Source organism: Megalops cyprinoides, chromosome 6, assembly GCF_013368585.1.
Source record: "Megalops cyprinoides isolate fMegCyp1 chromosome 6, fMegCyp1.pri, whole genome shotgun sequence".
Lineage (NCBI taxonomy): Eukaryota > Metazoa > Chordata > Actinopteri > Elopiformes > Megalopidae > Megalops > Megalops cyprinoides.
This window is the reverse complement of record NC_050588.1, coordinates 31,887,645-31,905,753: the sequence shown is the minus strand read 5'-3', so window position 1 is coordinate 31,905,753 and position 18,109 is coordinate 31,887,645. Positions and strand designations below refer to the sequence as shown.

The window sequence follows — 18,109 nt, the reverse complement described above, 5'->3', positions numbered from 1 at the left end:
GCAGTACTGAAATATAACGATGTTAAGACGAAAAAATAGATACTTCTTAAACAAAAAATACCCTTCACCGTCACGTGATAGCTCCTACAGCAGTTCAAGATGGCGTCTACGATTACATTTTTAACCAGCTAACGTTAGCAAGCTGGGGAGATAGTCGCAATTGTCTTATTTAAAATAGGCTTTGGCAAGTCATAGCGAATCTAACAAAAGATAATACCAACAGTCACACCTTTTTCGTTTAATACCTTTTCACCCCTCGGTTTTCCAACGCAGTTAGCTCTAGTTAGCTTGCTAGCTAATTTGTTCAGCTACTTTGCCACCCAACTGGGAATTGTAGCTAGCTAGCTAGCTAAGTTGAGTAACGTTATTTTAATGTGGTTGGAATGTCCATAAAGTTTTTATTTTGGAGTTCGATATGGCGCTGAGAGAGTTAAAAGTTTGTCTGCTTGGGGTAAGGACCTAATCTCTTCTAACGTTTACAACGCTCAAAACAACTTCACGATGACTTGGCTAGCTAACGCAACAAGCTGCAACGTTTAAGCAGTTAAATTAGGTGGATGCCTAGCCTGTAATTTGCTAACGTTACAGTCTATGCATGCATCCTAGCTGGATGTTTTCCTGTTTCTCCTAAGTAGGCAACTAGATGTCTTTCTTGTTCAGCAAGCTTTCTGTTTATGGTTTAAAGTTAGAAACACAGGCGTCTGGCAGCTAACAGTGGTCCGAGTGCTTACAGGCTTGGTTTGCATGAATTCCTGCTGACAGCTGCATATCATATCCGCTTCACTAGCTAATTAGCGATGGTAGCTATTGTCAGATCAAGATAGGTAGTTATCGATTAGCTCAAATCAACTAGTGAGTGCATGATAGAGAACCGGGGTGGCCAGCCCGTTCCAGGGAAGGAGCCAGCATTGACCAGTGACACTTAGATTTAAAATATTGTGAACGGTTAAATGTTACCGTGTTCTATTTTTATTGTCAGTTCATGTATTTACTTGCATGCGACATCTTACATTGTATGCATGGAGAGCGCAATGAATATGTTTTGTTTTGTTATGCCAACAGCAATATAGTGTATGAAATGCGCCGTAGTATGTGTAGGCCAATGTCATTTACAGAATCTAGGGAGAAATTATTTGGCTATAAACATTAGATCAGGGGCAGTTTGTATTATCTTTAATAAAGGTTTGAAAATGCTCATTTACTGTTTTGTTTTAGGTCTGCATTTTTTGTGGGTGCTCAGTGATTTTTTTTCCTTTACATGTATAAATTGACCATTCTCAACTGTTTTGTCCTCATGAAATATAATGGTTGTTCATGCTACAGGATACTGGGGTTGGAAAGTCTAGCATTGTGTGGAGATTTGTGGAAGACAGCTTTGACCCCAACATTAATCCAACAATTGGGTAAGAGTTCAAATACATGATTGATTTTATAGCACACTCCCCAGTTACATTTTGTGGTTGCTTTTGTAGTGCAGGGCTACTCAGCTACTCTGGTACTGGAGGGCCAAAATCCAACAGGGGTTCTAGTTGCAAATCACAGGCACACAGCAGGGAAGGGCTCCTGGTTGTCCAAAGACTGATTGGTTGGATTTCATAGGAAGGTGTCTTGCCTGAATGACAATATGCAGACACTGGCCCTCCAGCACAAGGGCTGTGTAACTCTGAGTAACCCTGCTGTTTTACATGCATAGTCATTAATTTGTCCACAAGTCCCTTCTTGAAATAAGCATTCAAATTTAAACTTGTTAGTCATTTTTACTGTGTGCATGTTTTTTCCCTTAAAAAGAATTGGTCCACAACCAATCCAACATGAGAAATTTATATGGTATCAGTTAGGGTTTCATGTGAAAGTAAATTCAGTTTTGTGGTTCTAGGGCATCCTTCATGACAAAGACAGTACAATACCAGAATGAACTCCACAAATTCCTTATCTGGGACACAGCTGGACAAGAGAGGGTAAGTACATGGTTCCATGGTCATGCACTGTGTGTGCATACAGTGTTTTCTTTATGAGTGATTTCTTAAATAATTGCTGCTCTTTCCAAATAACTTTTAAATTCCCTTTGTTTGAAATAATTAGATGTTCATTTTCCTCAGTTCAGACTGGATTAGTGTTTTCACTAGTATTCTCACAGGCCAGATGGGGCCTAAAGGCTGATTTATGCTCTGCTTGTGTATATGGAAACCACAGTTCTTTTCTTAAAACATACAGGTGGTGGCTTTCTGCACTGCATGCTCAACATACATACTACAAGGTATCCGTGTGTAGTCTGTGCAGATAATTCATCCAGATCCACTAGGTGGCATGGGTACGGCATTCAGCCCAATGTTAAACCACAGTAGCTATTTAGTTAACTTATTGATTCTGTATGAACCAAAGAAAATTCATTTATTCAAGATGGAAGGGGCCTGCCTAAATAAAATATGTCATAGTTATATTTAAACACCTACATTTTAGATATAGTTCGACAGTTGTTTGGTTACTTTATCATTTCAATTGCTATCCAGACTTCAGTGTTATAATCACATTTTCTTCTCCAGCAACTTGTAAATAAAGCTGCCAAAATGTTCTTGTTCTGAAGATGGACAGTTCTCTCCAGCCAATTTACCACAGTTGTAACTACTACCAGTCAGTAGAACACAGAGCACTGTTCTTGGCATTCAGTTATAGTTTTTGCATTTTTCTATATGGACTGCTCTCTTGTGTTGCATGGCGACATCACCACATGCTTGCACTCATGCTTGCAAGAAGTATTAATCAGCTGTTAGTGAGACAAAGTAGATACAGTCATCTTTTAAAAATTTAAATTTTTAGCTGTTTGTTTTTTAAACTATAGTCAAGGATAGAGTTGAGAAGACTTATACTGGACTCTCAGCATTCACAGCAAATTCAACAGTGTCCTCAGTGTGTGCCACATATAAAGGGAATGGCTGAGTTTTCATAGTAGATTTTCAGTTCAGGTTACATCTGAAAAAGTCTGCCTTCCCTCCCCTTTGACAATACTGATTGTGGAACTATATGTAAGTCTTCTTTGATGTAAATTTTTTGGGTCTAAGAAATTCTTTTTCTGTTTAATGGATAAAACTGTAAATTAATGTAACGTGCTCTATATAAGAGTCTACTAAATGATGCTGATGTAATGCAGTAATGTAAATTCACTTCATGTAGATTCAATTCATAAATGAGCTTTGTTAAATGAGATACTGAATGTCACGGTGGTGTGCTTTCCTCATCTGAAAACTTTGTGTCAATAACAGTAAAGTTGTCAGCTGAGGAAAGTAAAGGGGCCTAACATTCATCATTTAATGCAGCCCATTTAAACATACAGCTGCTCAGGTCTGTTGCAAAATGCACCTGTCAAAACAGGTTCACATTCTGATTTCATCCGGCCTTTTAAAGGTGTAGTCAAGACTATAATTCATTAAATTGTTCAAATAAAATATAGTGTTTTGGAATGCAAGTATTAGTTTGTTTTAATCCTGTGCATTTTGTTGACATACTGACTATTCATTCCTACATTCCTACAGAAACTTGTAACTTTGAACTTTGGAACTATTTCTTGCATCTGTCAGAGAAGAGAAAAATATGGCTTCTGTTTTGATCTGTTGAGGCATTTTATGCTGACAAAGAAGGTATTAAATCCAAAGTACCCTGTTGGTAATAGTTTACTGTGAACAAATCATCATGCAGATGTGGCCCTCAGTTGAAGTGTGAGCAACCAAACATGAAGCTGATGCGATTGTAATAGATTAAGCTATAATGTGCCACAGAATGCTTTTACATCTTGTGTCAACATGCTAAGCTGGCTCAGTTGTTCAAAGTTCCAAGTTTCTGTAGGAATGTAGGAATGAATAGTTAGAGAGGGTTATGCTGATAAATGAGTAACCCTTAAACTGGTGTTACAAAAGCTACTTTATGTCATTGGTCAGCTGATTTTCTCCAAAAACACCCAGCCCAACAGTGCAGAGGTCAAGTTTTCTTAAATAAATAGGTAGTCACTTAATAAATAAGCAGGCACCACGCTTCACAGTGTGGTAAAATTCATGACAGAAAATGACTAATATGGAAATTGCATATAAAGACCTTATCGGCCTATAGGGTTTTTCCTGGGTTAAGAGGAGTTAGGTGGTGTATCCAGGGTGGGGGTGGCTGTTTGCAGGCTGGCATATATATGTTCATCATCCCAAGGACAGGTGTATATTTCTGCAAGGTGTCGTAATCTCCCAGCACCTCTCATTCACTGCCAGCTACCGGCACACATTGACAGGACCGGTCCTGATCATAGTGTTGTGTGGAGCCATCCACTTCATTGTAAACTGAGGTCAACAGTGGAGAATATGTGTTTTCTGAGCTCAGACAAATGCCCCTTGTTTGCCTAAGAGCACCATCTGTCAGTCCCCATTGGTACTACACATTTAGTATCCTATCCTCTCCTCTTCAGTGGTAATTTGGGTTGTTTGAAGTATTGCTAAAACAAGATCACTGTGCTACTACATATAGTAATTACAGTATGGTTGGCGTATTCAATATAAATGAATAAAGTGTTATAATTCATACCGAGTATTTTTGTATTGGTTTAATTCCAGGTATTTATAGTCTAGACAAATTTATTTTCCACATGAATATTACTTATATTTATTTGTGATACATATATTTAAATATAAATCGAGTCATCTCATACCTAGGTAGATATTTTCCTTGCTGCTCTCATAGAAGTGAAGATAAAATTAGCTCAAGATGAAGACATGATTATAGGCATCGGTAAATAGAGCAAAGACTCATTGGAAGTCCTTTTGAATCATTGTGGACAAAATGAGTCCATAAAGGGATTTGTTTCCTAAAAAGCAAGTGAGATCATAATAAAGATAACATCATAACCATGTGATGAGTTTTCAGTTTCTCCTGACCTCTATTTTAAGCACCCAGTAATGCCACTGCCCTGCATGTTCAACTGTTTTTTTTTTGTACTTTACAGCTTTAAAAGATTTTTGAATTTATATGTATCTGTAGGAAAATGGTTTAGTTGCTGTAGTGTAAAAATAAACTGCCCAATGGATCAGTTTTTGAAATGGATAGGCTATACCGTTTACAGTGCATTCACTGTAGCTCAGTATTGATATTATGCATAAATGCAGTTTTTTGTGTATGGGTAGGAATATGGGTTGTTGGGCTTGGGTTGTGGACAGTCTGATTTGGGGTCAGGGTTTAGGGTTTGGGAAAGGGTAGATTAGAATTGGTATGGGGTGGACAAATGAGTCTTGTCAACCCGAATTTATCAGTTGCCAGCGGCTTATTGAAAAAGAGAGAGCAACATAAAATTAAATTTGAGTAGCATCACTTCAGGGTTTAAGAATAGATCTTTCTTCATTTAGCGTGAAAGAATATTATACAGCTTTGTAGGTTTTATCATCATGTATTAATATTAAAGTGTTGTTTTTAAAGTCTTCCACATTTGTGTTGATTCCAGGGACAACTGAGAAACAAAAGAATAAGAAGCAAAAAACATCTTAAAGTGCTCTGCATGGGGTCTTTGTGTTCAGTCTTTCATATTGGGCCTCAATATTTCTTTATTCCCTGTTTCGTACTCATTTTTGCAATATGTGTTTATCTTAAGAGCAGTAAATATTGAAGTGCATATGCGTAGTATTGCTAGAAATGTAGCTTATAATAAAAAGCAGACTGTGTTCTGTGCTCCGTGCCATGTTTTTGTAACTGTAGGCCGAAACTGCCATTCTGCAGTTGCGGCAGAGTCATTGATTCTGACAGGGGGCGATAGTTAACTTACCGCACAGCGTGGTCTGTGCTCTTGCAAAAACATCTTCACTTTCATATCACAGCACCTCTTTCAAGATCCACTTTCCCTTGGCTGCCTTCGAATGGCTGATTATGGTCTGTGCTTTCCTGAAATCGGCTGTCTGTTTAGTCTGTGAGACACAAACAATGAGTGTGGCCATCATTCGTGAGACACAGCAGGCTGGGCTGCTGTATCTCTTCCCTTTTCTCTCTTACTTGTTTTCTTTCTCGTGCCCTTTCATTTCTGTATACTTTTTCTGCAGACTAGAGCTTTATATCCCTTTTCGTGGTTCTGTTTTATATTTGGACGTGGGTTTCGTACAGCAGAAGCCCATATTTATGTTTTCGGTGTAGTTACGTGTATAACACGTATGTATATACATCCTCCCAAGAGTGGACTGCATTTTAATAAGGTATTTGTGCGGTGCGGTCTGCTTATTTCTTTGAACTGTCAGGATCGGTTATGTATCAAGTAGCCAAAGCACAGGGAGAGTCTAGAGTCTGCGCGGAATATGATCTACTTAGGTGTTTGCCTGGAGCGTTACATGATGCGAAATCACAAATGCCTGGTAGCCAACACAAGCCGAGAGTCTTAAATAGACCGTCTTTAAAAAGCTTGATAAGCAGTGAATCGAGGCTTAAAGCACTGCAGTAAAAGAACAGAGAAAGTCTTCCCCGCTGCTGAAGGCGCAGGTGTCACAGACATTTTAGACTGCAGCAGTCGTCATGTGTCAGCATCACTGCAGCTTTTCGACATTTAAATTGCCATATCCACTTTCTGTGACCTGCAGGCTTTGACATCCCAGTCGATATCATGCAGTATCCCCTGATATCCGTGCCCTCTGGGTGAACAGCAGATAAAATAATGTTAGTCCTCAGCATTCTGCCCCGATTTCAGCTTGGTGAAGGGCCGTCGCATTAAAGGAAACTTAATGTGCCTTCATGTAAAATAAGAGCTGCAAATGAAACCCGAGCGGTGACAATTAAGCTTGCCCCTCGCCTGTGTCCCTCCATGCTGTCTGTCACTTTGCTTGCCAGTGCTTTCCCTGGTTGCTGTGTCAACCAAGCATTTCACAGCTCTTTTTGAGAATTTTTCTACCGCCTAATGCATTTTTTTCCCCCCACAATCTGCTGCGGTATAAGCTGATTGTTGCTTGTATTAACTCCCTAAAGTAACTGGGCCTTAAAGCTAGTGCAGTCAGATCAGGCAGCTGGGAGACATGGAGAGGGCAGAATTAAGCAGCTGTTTGATTATGTGGTTACCGCACCGTTTATCTGTGGGCCTGAGAGTACATCTCGCCCTTGCTGTTGACACCCTCACTGCCCCTTCCCCACTGCCTCATACAGAGAAGAAACAACTTTTAAGCGCATTCCAGGAATATCAGACAGTCTTTCATTGGATGCCAGTCTCATAATTCAGTAATTAATCTGCACACTTGCAGAAAAAAGGAGTGTTTTATAGCTGTTTGTGGCCAGATGTGTGTGGTGCTTGCTTTGTATGCTATGTGCACGCACACAGCTTGGGGAAAGGGGGACCACACAGGACTTGGTTCTGTATTGCGGCTCATGCCAGTTCGGCAGGCAGCTTCCCTTTGCTGCAGTCAGCCAAACCAGGCTTCTTGTAGCAGTCTCTGTGCCAGGGTGGACTGCAGTTTTGTGGAATGTGGACTTGACTGGAGACATTGTGCAAGCAAAAAAGTTTATTTGTCATTTGAACTGGGGCTTGCATTTACCTGTTTAGGCTTTCACAATGAGGGGAAAATGAAACTGGCAGGGTCTGCTAAGTGTCATTCGATGTGAAATCCAGCCCTTTTTCTTTTAGTCACGATCACTTAGAAGTGCTTGAAAATAATATGCTGCACCTGTCAAAGGCTTGGCGCAGGCAAAATGTTAGATAGCATCTGAAATTTCTCACATGTTATTAAAGAAAATGCCTGCGTAATGAAACGGTGTTAGTATAGTAACAATTTTCCCGTTGTGTATTTCATCACTATATGCAGTTGAGCGCACTATAATTACTAATATAATAACAACATTTTTCTACAGATACAGAGTGCACTGTATAACATTCAAATGCTCTTACTACAGTGTACTGTGCTTATAAGAAATGATGATATAAGAATGACCGGCTTGTGGTGATGAAACACTAGGGTAAAATCATTTCTATACTCATGTTTAAATACTCCACTTGTAAAAATCCAGTAATCTGCTTATTTGAATCATTTTGGGCTGACGTAGGTGTAAAATGATGCTTTATCAAGTTTAGTTGTGCATACATTAAAAAAAAAGTTTCTAATTTTTACATTCCTTATGTTTGATTTATTCCAGTTTATGAACTGGAATTATAAAACATTGATGAGATTCTGAATTTATTCCAGTTGCTGTGATTGCCATGTGCGACAGTTAGTTGGGCAGACTGTAAATGGATCTCTCTGTAGTTGTGTCATGATCTAGTGCATGACGAAAGTACCATGCAGTATCAAGCCGAGCAGTCATCTGTGCTGTGACACAGACTAGTTTCCATTGAAGAGGCCTCTAAAACCAGTGCAATGAAGTTGTAAGTTCAGAAATAAAGATCTGAAACAAGGGAAGAGAACAGCCTTCGTGTGTTTCTTGAAGAAATGCCAAGTATATTGTTGATGTTGCATGGTCGGTTTACTGGTCTGTATCTAATTGGAAGAGCAGTTTGAGACTTAAAAAGTTTAAATAAAATTCAGGGAACCCTTACATTTTCTGTTTAACTGAATCGGTCCAATTTAAACACGCTCACGGTTGAACACCAGTCACAAGACTTCAGTGGTGTAGTTAGTTGCTAATTGGTACATAACAGCGGAGGCCATCTCTTTTGTAACTTGTCATTGGACCCATGAGGTCGATGCTAGAGGTGCTGACAGTCTGGCAACTCGCACCAGTGAGAGACTTCAGGAACTCCTTCAGTTTAAAAAAATGTTTCAGTGAAATGTGCATTTGATTTGGAGTATTATTAATGCAGGCATTTGCTAATTGCTGTTATTTTCAAGCCAGGACTCTAAGGCTTTGGAAAATATTATACCAAAAAAACCATGCCAAAAGCTGGTGCACTTAAGAACTTTTTTTTTCTTTTTTTACAATGGGATGAACAATTATGCACAGCCTGTTTTTATTACTCTGGATTTTTTTTTGTTTTTTGACTTGCTGGTCTAAAACCAGATATATACTGTTCCATAAACATTATGGCTCTAACTGGTTTTGACACATTGTGCTCATCTTTCTCGTGATGGCTACCACATGTGACTGTTCCCCTGTAATGCCCACGATACGGAAAGCTAAACAAAAGCCACTTGGCAGGCACCCCTGAAACATGAAATCTTTTGTGGTTTTTGAAACGTTTCCGAGTTTCACGTCGTTAGGCTTTTGTTTTTGCCCCTTCGATTTTTTTTTTTTCTTTTTCTAAACTGAATCAGACACGGCCATTAAATGCGGTGATACGTGTTTGTTTTTCAAGGGATCAATAGTTGTGATGGCCTGGAGCTGTTTTCTCGCCCTTGAATTTCATCACCTTACTAGTAAGCAAACCAGGGCAAGACACTTGGTTATTCCCACTGTGAGTGTTTTTGGATTTCCACAGCTCAGATGCACAGTTCCACTCTTTTCCTCTGGTCCTTGGCGCTGACCTCAGTTTTAAAGCAAACAGTCATTTCAGCTATGACGCAAGGCCCTGCCGAGTCTCAGGGGCTTGATGGGATCCATTCTTATAATCTGCCCCATTATCTGAATTGGTTGCATTTTGTTAGCTCCTCTGTAGCACGTGTCTCTGTAAAACTAATGGCTGTGCTCTCTCTCTGTCTCTCTCTCTCCTCCTCCCTGCAGTTCCGGGCCTTGGCGCCAATGTACTACAGAGGCTCTGCGGCAGCCATTATCGTTTATGACATCACCAAAGAGGTGCCACTTCCTATTTGTTTCCTCTTCTCATGGCCTCATAGCACATTGTACTGCTTATTGTTTTTCATCATGAACTGTCCAGTTTGCCAGAGATTGGTAGGATTGCCCAACGGTCAGTGTGGATGGATCTGCTTTTCAGACGCCATTTAGAACACAATATTTTCGTAACTACTTGATTAAAAGTAAATGATTTTGCCTCTGTAGCATTAACATCTGAACCATAAAGCAGTGGAAAATAAATATAAAAAGCATTAACATGGAGTTCCCCTGTCTCTTTGGAATTGTGTGTTTGCCGAGCTCGCAATCAGGGCAATGTACAGCGCTTTCAGTGGAGTAGTGGAGCTTAAAGTGCTACAGAGGGTTGACCATGCCAGAGCTACCAACCATGTATTGATGACCCCCTCAGTTTACCACTGTTGATCCAAAAGGAGACCTCCTTGGTTCCCTGAGTCACATTATATCCTGCCTAGACTGATTGTTCTGATCCAGAAGAAGCTGTGTCTTTGGATGGAAGCTGGAAAGCTAGCAGACCCCAAATGTGTTGTAGATCATTGGCTTGCTAGTTTTAATTTATGAACAATTTAAGTCATTGCACTTTTTGCCTATTAACAGCAAAACTCTCATGCACATTGTTAGCTGGCTACCTAGCTATATCCTCTGTCATTCTTGGAAGAAGACTTGTTTCTCTGTAAATGTTTCACAGGAGTCGTTTCAGATGCTGAAGAACTGGGTGAAAGAACTACGACAACACGGGCCCCCCAACATAGTGGTGGCGATCGCGGGCAACAAATGTGACCTCAGTGATGCCAGGTACAGTCCTTCGTGCATCCGTTCCCTGCCGCCGCACGGTGTGTGTGTTCCCACCTCCACAGCATGTTAGCCCATCGTTAGCAGCAGTTAGCCCATTTGTCTCTCCCCGTCACGGCTGCACATCAGCCTAGCTGTTAAATGTCGTGACTGTCACATTTTCCCGTGTGGAAACAAAGAATGTAAAACCTAATTAGTGAAGTAAAGCATAGTCACATTGAGACATGGGGTAGTGTATGTACGTGACTTCCTGTCATTTTCTAGGCTGTCTAGTTTCAGATTAGCACAAATTAACTTGTAGGTTGAATTGTGTCATATGCAAATAATGAATGGTAGGGGACACCTTTTAAACGTAGCCTTGGCGTTTTAAATTCAAACTTGCAAAGTGAGTGTTAAATTCAAATGAAATTGAGATTCAGCACCTGGATTAAACATAACGTCCGCCAGCAGTCAAGCACTCTTCTCAACATAGGTTGTTAAATAGGGGTTTATGACTTATAAAATAAAACTCTGTTATGAAATGGTTTTCTGTGGTGTGGATCACAGAAAGCCAGCAAGAGAAGGCAGGAAATTGCAGGCTTTGTAATAGAAGGAGAAATAATTGCGGTCACCTCCTGGGGTGGTGACACTACATGTGCTATAGTATGTCTGCCCCAGTTCTGCAGAAAAGAATTTCCTCCATGTGAAAGGAACACTGGCTTATTTTGTAAAATCAAATTGTAGGCCAAAGTTAAGGTACAGCCTGTGACTGCATTCAAGTAAAGTGCAGCTTTTCATTTGGAACTGAAGGCACAGTAGACTGACAGTTTCACTGTTTGGAATGCAGACTGTCCCTGCTTTTACGACACAGTGCATTCCTGGAAACCTCGTCATAAACCCAAATGACAGGAATTGAATCTTGCTTTTCTATGGATGCTACATTATAAGAGGAAGTTGATTGCCAAAAAAGAAAATAAATATATGTATGAACCAGGGGCTCCAGGGTGGCTCAGTTGGGAAGGATCTTGTCTGGAGTGCTCTGTTCCACTGGGGTAGGCGTGAGGTTGTCCACGGGGTTTCTATATCTCTCTGCTCTCAGGCTTCTTGCAGGTACTTATGAGCCACTCAGATGGTGTCAGTGAGGCCACACCTATGCTCCAATGGCCTCTTACTTCACAGTAGTGTGCTGTGAGACTTGCAGTGTGAAAAATATCCATTGCCTGCATGCAGGTGTATCGAAGGATTACATTTGTCACTTCAGATCTCCTGTACAAGCACAGAGGCAGTGAGATGAGCCAAATGAATGATTGGTAATTCCAAAAAGTGTTGCATGAGAGGATGAAAACTTTATAGAAGAATGTACGTATTTGTCTGTGTGTAATATATAGAAAAGATACAGTAAATGTGGGCCCTAACAAAATGTTCATAAGACGTCAAAACATTTTGAATCTTTTTACATTTAAATACACACATGCATGAGGCACAGTGTAAATATTCGGTATTGTGAGACATACTGCGTGATATTTTGGGAATGATAGGCCACAGAGCAGGAAGATGCAAGTTACAGACTTTGGAGAGATGTGTGTTTAGCCAGATAGTGTGCACATTTGTATGAGAAAATAAATCTTTATCTCCCTGTGGCATGTTCACTGAATGAAAACAAGAAGTCACTCTGGATAAGAGTGTCTGCTAAATGCATGTAATGTAATGATGCTGAAATGCATTTATTTAGAAATAAGAAATATTTAGAAATATTTATTTAGAAGTAAGTGCATCAGTGAAATGATTCCTTTTACCGTACTGTAATTCACTACCATTGTCTTCATATGTATTTGGATGGAATGCCTTTTTAAGCTGTCCACTACAGTGGTAACTTCAGCTTATGACCATAAAGCTAAATGGGTCAATCACAAGGTCAGAGAACTAATGCCAACAAATGAATGAACTGATATGAATGAATGAACCAAGTTCGGTTAAAGTAGTTGAGAAATGCCTGTTAGACAAGCGTGTGCTGTGTAGAAGATGTCAAGCCGATGGAAGAGTGCCGCGGTGGGAGTCGTCTTTCGTCTCTGGTGCTCCCGTGGTGGTGAAACGGATCCGTTGGCGCTCCGCTGACTCCACCTGTGGCAAAGGCGCAATTTAATATTAGGCCCAGGTGTCCGGTTACCGAGACAGCTGGGCTGCTCTAATGGTACACACAATAGAGACACTCCAACACAGTCCGACACAACAGAAGGGACACAGTGTGAAACGGACATCAGGGTTCAGACTCCTTTACCATTCAGACAGGTCATCCGTCACAACAGGCTAAGAAAACCTATTAATCCAAGACTTGTAATACGCTCTAGGTGAAATTGCTGTATATATGTGTAATAACACTGCATTCCAATTCCGTCTACAGAGAGGTCTCGGAGAAGGACGCTAAGGACTATGCTGATTCCATCCACGCCATCTTTGTGGAAACCAGTGCCAAGAACGCAATTAATATTAACGAGATCTTTCTAGAGATAAGTAAGTACTGTTTAGACCAAGTACTGTCTGTACCAACATTTAGCAATATCTGTCACCCAAGCGTTCCATTGCTTGAAAACATTACAGAAGAGCATTTTCTGGTTTCAAGAGAAGAATACACTGAATACAAAGAAAAGGATACATTGAATTGATCCTCATGTAGAGTGGCCACAGTACAGCATTACTCTATGCTATGCTCTGGCTGTCCATCCATTGCATGAACATATCAGTTACCTTGCTAAATGGCTGCCTTGGCTGGCTTCTAGTTACAGGACTGCAAATGTTATGTCACCAAACCTCCTTCTGACATTGCAAGGTATATCTTTGCCATGATAAGTATACAGAAAGATGCCTCAACACATAGCTTTTGATGGTATATTTAAAAATGCTCTTTAGAGGATCAATCATGTTAAAAAGTGTTTTTTCCTCTCTTTCCTTATTCTATTTGTGGGTCCATTGAACCAGCTATGGTTGTCAGCATTACATGTTAACATCTGAGTTGGCTTGTTGTCTATGACTACAGTTTCTTGAGCTTCTTTGACTGTTTGCTAATTACACGTAATTAGTAACTCATAATTAATTACAAGTAATACATGAATTAAGCTACAGGAACAATCTGTTATCAAGTACCACTGCAATGTATTGTCATCATCAATGAGGCTGTTGTCTTAGAACTTGTTTTTGTGACATCAGGAGACTTGCTTCTCTGGTCTCATTCACAAGTTTTTTTTTTTCTTTCTTTCTTTTCACTCTCCCCTCTCCTCAGGCCAGAGGATCCCTGTGGTAGATTCTGGAGGAGGAGCAGCAGGGAAGGGCTTCAAACTGCGCCGACAGCCCTCTGAGACACGTCGCACGTGCTGCTGATGCTGCCGTATGCAGCCCCCACTCCCGCCCATACACCCTAAAACGAAAGATCTCTTGCTACTCTTCCACTGAGCACTACACTATATACATACATGCGTACAAAGAACAAGCGCCACACAGTGTACATTGTCTACGTCAGAAAATGCCACTGAGATTTCCGGCCACAACCGCATCACCTTAATGCAGGATATCCAATCAGCTTCCACCTCGACCTGGACCCCCCCCCCCCCCCCAAAGTCCTCCAAGACTCTCCACATGAAACGGTGCTACCCGTCTCAAGCTTTCCAAAACCACAGTTTACAATTGGCTTCCCAGGCTGTAAAGCCACACCCCCTCCCCATTTTTGTTTTATTGTGCTTGTAATAAGAATACAAACATTCAGATTTATTCCTATGCTGTTTCCATTCAGATCCCATAAACCCCACCCCGGATCCTGGCATCATAAGCCAGCATCTGGCTCTCCTAATGCCTCTTAACAGTGACTGTGGCCACCTCACTGTGTATTTGATTTTCCTTGATTAACTTGTCCCTCCACAGCGGAGGCTAATGATATCTAACCAAACTCACTCACCTTCTCAATACTGGGAGATGATGGGCAAGTCTTTGGGAATGGAGCCAGGTGAAAAACTTTCATACAGTTGCACGTCAATATCAGCCCAGCCTCCAGTGACTGACATTTCAGCTGAGCAGCATAGCCTTTGCATCCAGAGATGAACATTGTTGCAATTATCAAACACTTAAAGTTGGGAGTCTGCTTGACCTGTTAAGAGATTCTTATACTAATTATGCCTCATGATTATCAGGCATGGTCATTTGTTTTTTTGTGTGTGTTTTTTTTTTTTTTTTTTTTACTTTCAGTTAATATCATGTTTAGATCAGGTGTACCAGCCACCCTTCATTCTGCATCATTTTCCGGTGTCTGTGCCTTTGCTTTCCTCCGTTTAAACGTCTGTGAGCTCTGCACTTTAGAAGGAAACATCCTATTGAAATTGGATTGCACCATGGAGGTTTAAAGGTTGCTACAGAAGATGATGGACAGCGTCATTTGATCTGTTACCTCTGCTCCGAGAATTGCCGTTGGCACGGTGGATTCTGGAGTGCGTTTTCAGACTTTTACAGGGCCAGCTTGTAAGAGTGCTGACAAGACTGGCAGATACCATGTGTGTGACATGATCACTTTTCCAACCGGTTCAAACGGTTTCCTCGTTTTGACTTTAATAGTCAAGAAAGGGAGCCAGGCTCTGGAATTTGGTAAATGAATTACCCCAATGTGGTCGAGATTGCCGCCAGTCAGTTTTTCTTTTACAGTATCCATTGTGTCTGAATGTTTTTAAAATGGCATTTTAACTGTTTGTGTTAGTTGGCAGTATCTTTCCCCAGATCCCTTGCTGTTTTTTTATTACTTTTTTACAGAAGAGTTATTTTGTGAGGTTCTGCCAATTCTTTAATTGTCCCATAAACATTTTTCATCTTTCTTATTCTTTTACGGAATAAGTGTTGGCTTGCACATCCAACTAAAGTGAATTTTATTACCTGGCTTGGGATAAAAAGCAAAATATCTGGAAACGTAACATGTTTCAGGAAGAATAAGACTACACTTTCAAACCAAAGGTCTTTCTGAAAGAAAACAAAAGTTAAATGTTGAAATGGATCTACTGTTCTCTTGGATCAAGTGGCTTATTACCAGAATGTTTCCATACCATCTCTGCATTGGAGATGTCTTTTTTTTTGTTTTTTCTTGCCTCCTCATTCAAAACCTGTTTTTTTTCCATGATGTTAATGCAGGTAGTTAGAGCATTCAGATATGGAGAGATGCATATTCAAAGAAACGTGAATTTTTACCTCTAATTTTCTTCAGCTACATAGAAACTACATAGAACAAAGAAATTAATAAATTTAAAATTGCTTTTTTTCCCCTGACAGTTTTTACCTACCCCACTGCTACACTGTATTTGATAAGGGAATAGACCTATATAGTCTTAAATGGATTATTAAGGGACGAAAACTTGTTTATATGCACGTCAGTGAACATAATTGTTTTTTGTCAAGAAGTGACATTTGTTCATTTATGCTCTTCCCTGTGGTTGGCCAGGTTTATTCATGAAGGAAATGCCACTATTGTGACTTTTTATTGTTGTTTAGCAAAGGAATATCCCAACTTAGTTTAACTGTTTTGATCATTTATGGTACTTTTTTCTGTGAGCCGAACTCCTTTCACTTATGTCTCATGCAATGTTTTTTAATACCTCCTTTTTCCCATGAGTTTAATAGGTGCAAAAAATTTTTGCCCATCCTGTTTGTATGTAGTAGTACTTAAGACAGTTACCTTTTGATAAACTTTACAAACCACAGAAAGATTTAATACAGTCACAACATAATTCCGGAATGTGAAAAAGCTTAAGTCAATGACAGCTACATCTTGTGTTATTGTAGTCATTATTTTGATAGGTCAATTTTGCAAGTAAGCGTATGGAAACTAATTACTAATTTAGGGAAGGACCTTGATTTAAATTCAGAGGAAATTGCCTTGCAGGTGGCATTGTTTGTAGATCAACTCTTAAGATAATAGTTTGTAACTGATGTTTGGGTTAGATAATGAATATGAGGTCAGAAAAGAGCACGAAAGGAGGATGAATGCAAAACATAACCATGTCTAGCAGGATTTCACAACTGTTCTGTGTAGTAGTACAGGTGATGGTTTAAAGAAAAGTGTGCAATTGGCTGGACTTGATGCAAATTTTAATGTATGCAGAGCCATGTTTTCTTTGATATACCAGTTGTGATTTTAGTGATTTCTTTTTTTTGCAGCTGGTTGATCACCCCATAATACCTTATAAAGCAATTTAATTAAGATGTAAATTCTGTAGATTCCATTTGTCTACCACGCGTTGATTTCATGTAATGTCACCTGTGCTATTTTCTTTTCACTTTTTTTTTCATTTTTAAGTTGCAGATGAGTCTTTTTAAACTGTTGTCATAAATAAAACTGTATTGTGCAGGCTTAAAGTAAGTGCAGAAACATGGAGAAACATTTTTCAGGAACCCAGTGTAGCCATTTCAGTGCAATATTGGTATATTTGAGTTTTTCTATCTGGAGATGAGCATTACCAAAGTGTGACGTCAGTGGGCATTGGCTGCCATGCTGGCTATCAGTTATGCCTTCCTGTGCTAATTTAAATGAATCTCTACAGAAGTGAAGTGGAAGTGAAATTACTTAAACTCACTTGGTTTCACTTCAGATTGTGTAGATATTTTGTGAATAACTGGCTGTAATTTCAAATTATGTCCATGCCAGTTTTGGATAGGAAATATCGCGTAGTTGTAGAGGATAGGATACTATTTTTACTATCGTGCAAGGGAAAATGGAACTCTAAAGCTCTGGTACTTGCAATTGCACTTTTTAATACTCATTTCTCTTTATGTCGCGGTTCATTTGTATTGTCTTCTGTCTTGTATGTTTGTATGTCTGTCATTTGTCCTCATAGATGTTGTTAGACTAAGAGGGAGGACTACTTCTTGGGTGAGGAAGTCTTAACATCATTGTTTTACAGCCCTCCTCTCTCACTGGAACTTGAAATTCCACTGGTCAGAAAATTGGTTCAACCAATATCAGAAAACATTTTCCATCTCCTCTGCACTTTTTCTGCCACAGGAAGTGGATCTTGCTCTGTTAGAAGTTATTAATGATTAAATTTAACCTTTTTTTGTCTAGAAATGGGATTGCATGTGTTGACATTTTATACTGAATCTTTTTTTTTTCCTTAATGTAAAAGTCTTCTCTGTGCCAAGGTTAAAACTTTTTTTTACTATAACACATAGAACAGCACTCCCATCTTTGTTCATATTTACAGTCATAAAGTTAAATAGTAATGTGTCTTCAATGCATAACAGCTGTATAATATGTAATCGCTTATGTCAGGTGTGATACTGGACACCGTTAGTGCATGGAATGTGACACTTGCTTGTGATTATTTAGTGTCTTTGGAATGTTAGAAATTGCCAGTCTTTCATGAACAATGTTGCAGAAAATCAACAAGTCTTTATCTTGGGCTGGCCCTGAGAAAGTGTTGGAAAGTCCATTACTTATGTACTGTTACCATGTACATACCTTTAAAACAAGTCAAATTATATGAATGAATATGTATTATTCCTTTAGATGGAGTGCTATATTATTCTGTTATTTACTTTTTATTAGTTTGCATCGCAGAAGCACCACAGATATATAACACAG

The 18,109-nt window shown here is 39.6% G+C and overlaps 1 protein-coding gene across 1 annotated transcript; it reads left to right on the top strand.

Annotated features, from left to right (window-relative positions):
* Nucleotides 1–93: 93 nt before the first annotated feature.
* Nucleotides 94–14,107, top strand: rab22a (RAB22A, member RAS oncogene family). Its single transcript, XM_036531420.1, has 7 exons — nucleotides 94–451; nucleotides 1,324–1,403; nucleotides 1,877–1,958; nucleotides 9,646–9,717; nucleotides 10,421–10,527; nucleotides 12,905–13,014; nucleotides 13,781–14,107. Exons 1-7 carry the CDS (start codon nucleotides 416–418, stop codon nucleotides 13,876–13,878), a joined length of 585 nt encoding a protein of 194 aa, XP_036387313.1. The 5' UTR covers nucleotides 94–415; the 3' UTR covers nucleotides 13,879–14,107.
* The last annotated feature ends 4,002 nt before the right edge of the window (nucleotides 14,108–18,109 follow it).

Excerpts from the sequence above, each read along its gene's own strand:
- rab22a (XM_036531420.1), top strand. The coding sequence starts at position 416 with ATGGCGCTGAGAGAGTTAAAAGTTTGTCTGCTTGGG. Across the intron at positions 1,404-1,876 it reads AACATTAATCCAACAATTGG|GGCATCCTTCATGACAAAGA; the intron begins GTAAGAGTTCAA and ends TTGTGGTTCTAG. Across the intron at positions 13,015-13,780 it reads CGAGATCTTTCTAGAGATAA|GCCAGAGGATCCCTGTGGTA; the intron begins GTAAGTACTGTT and ends CCCTCTCCTCAG.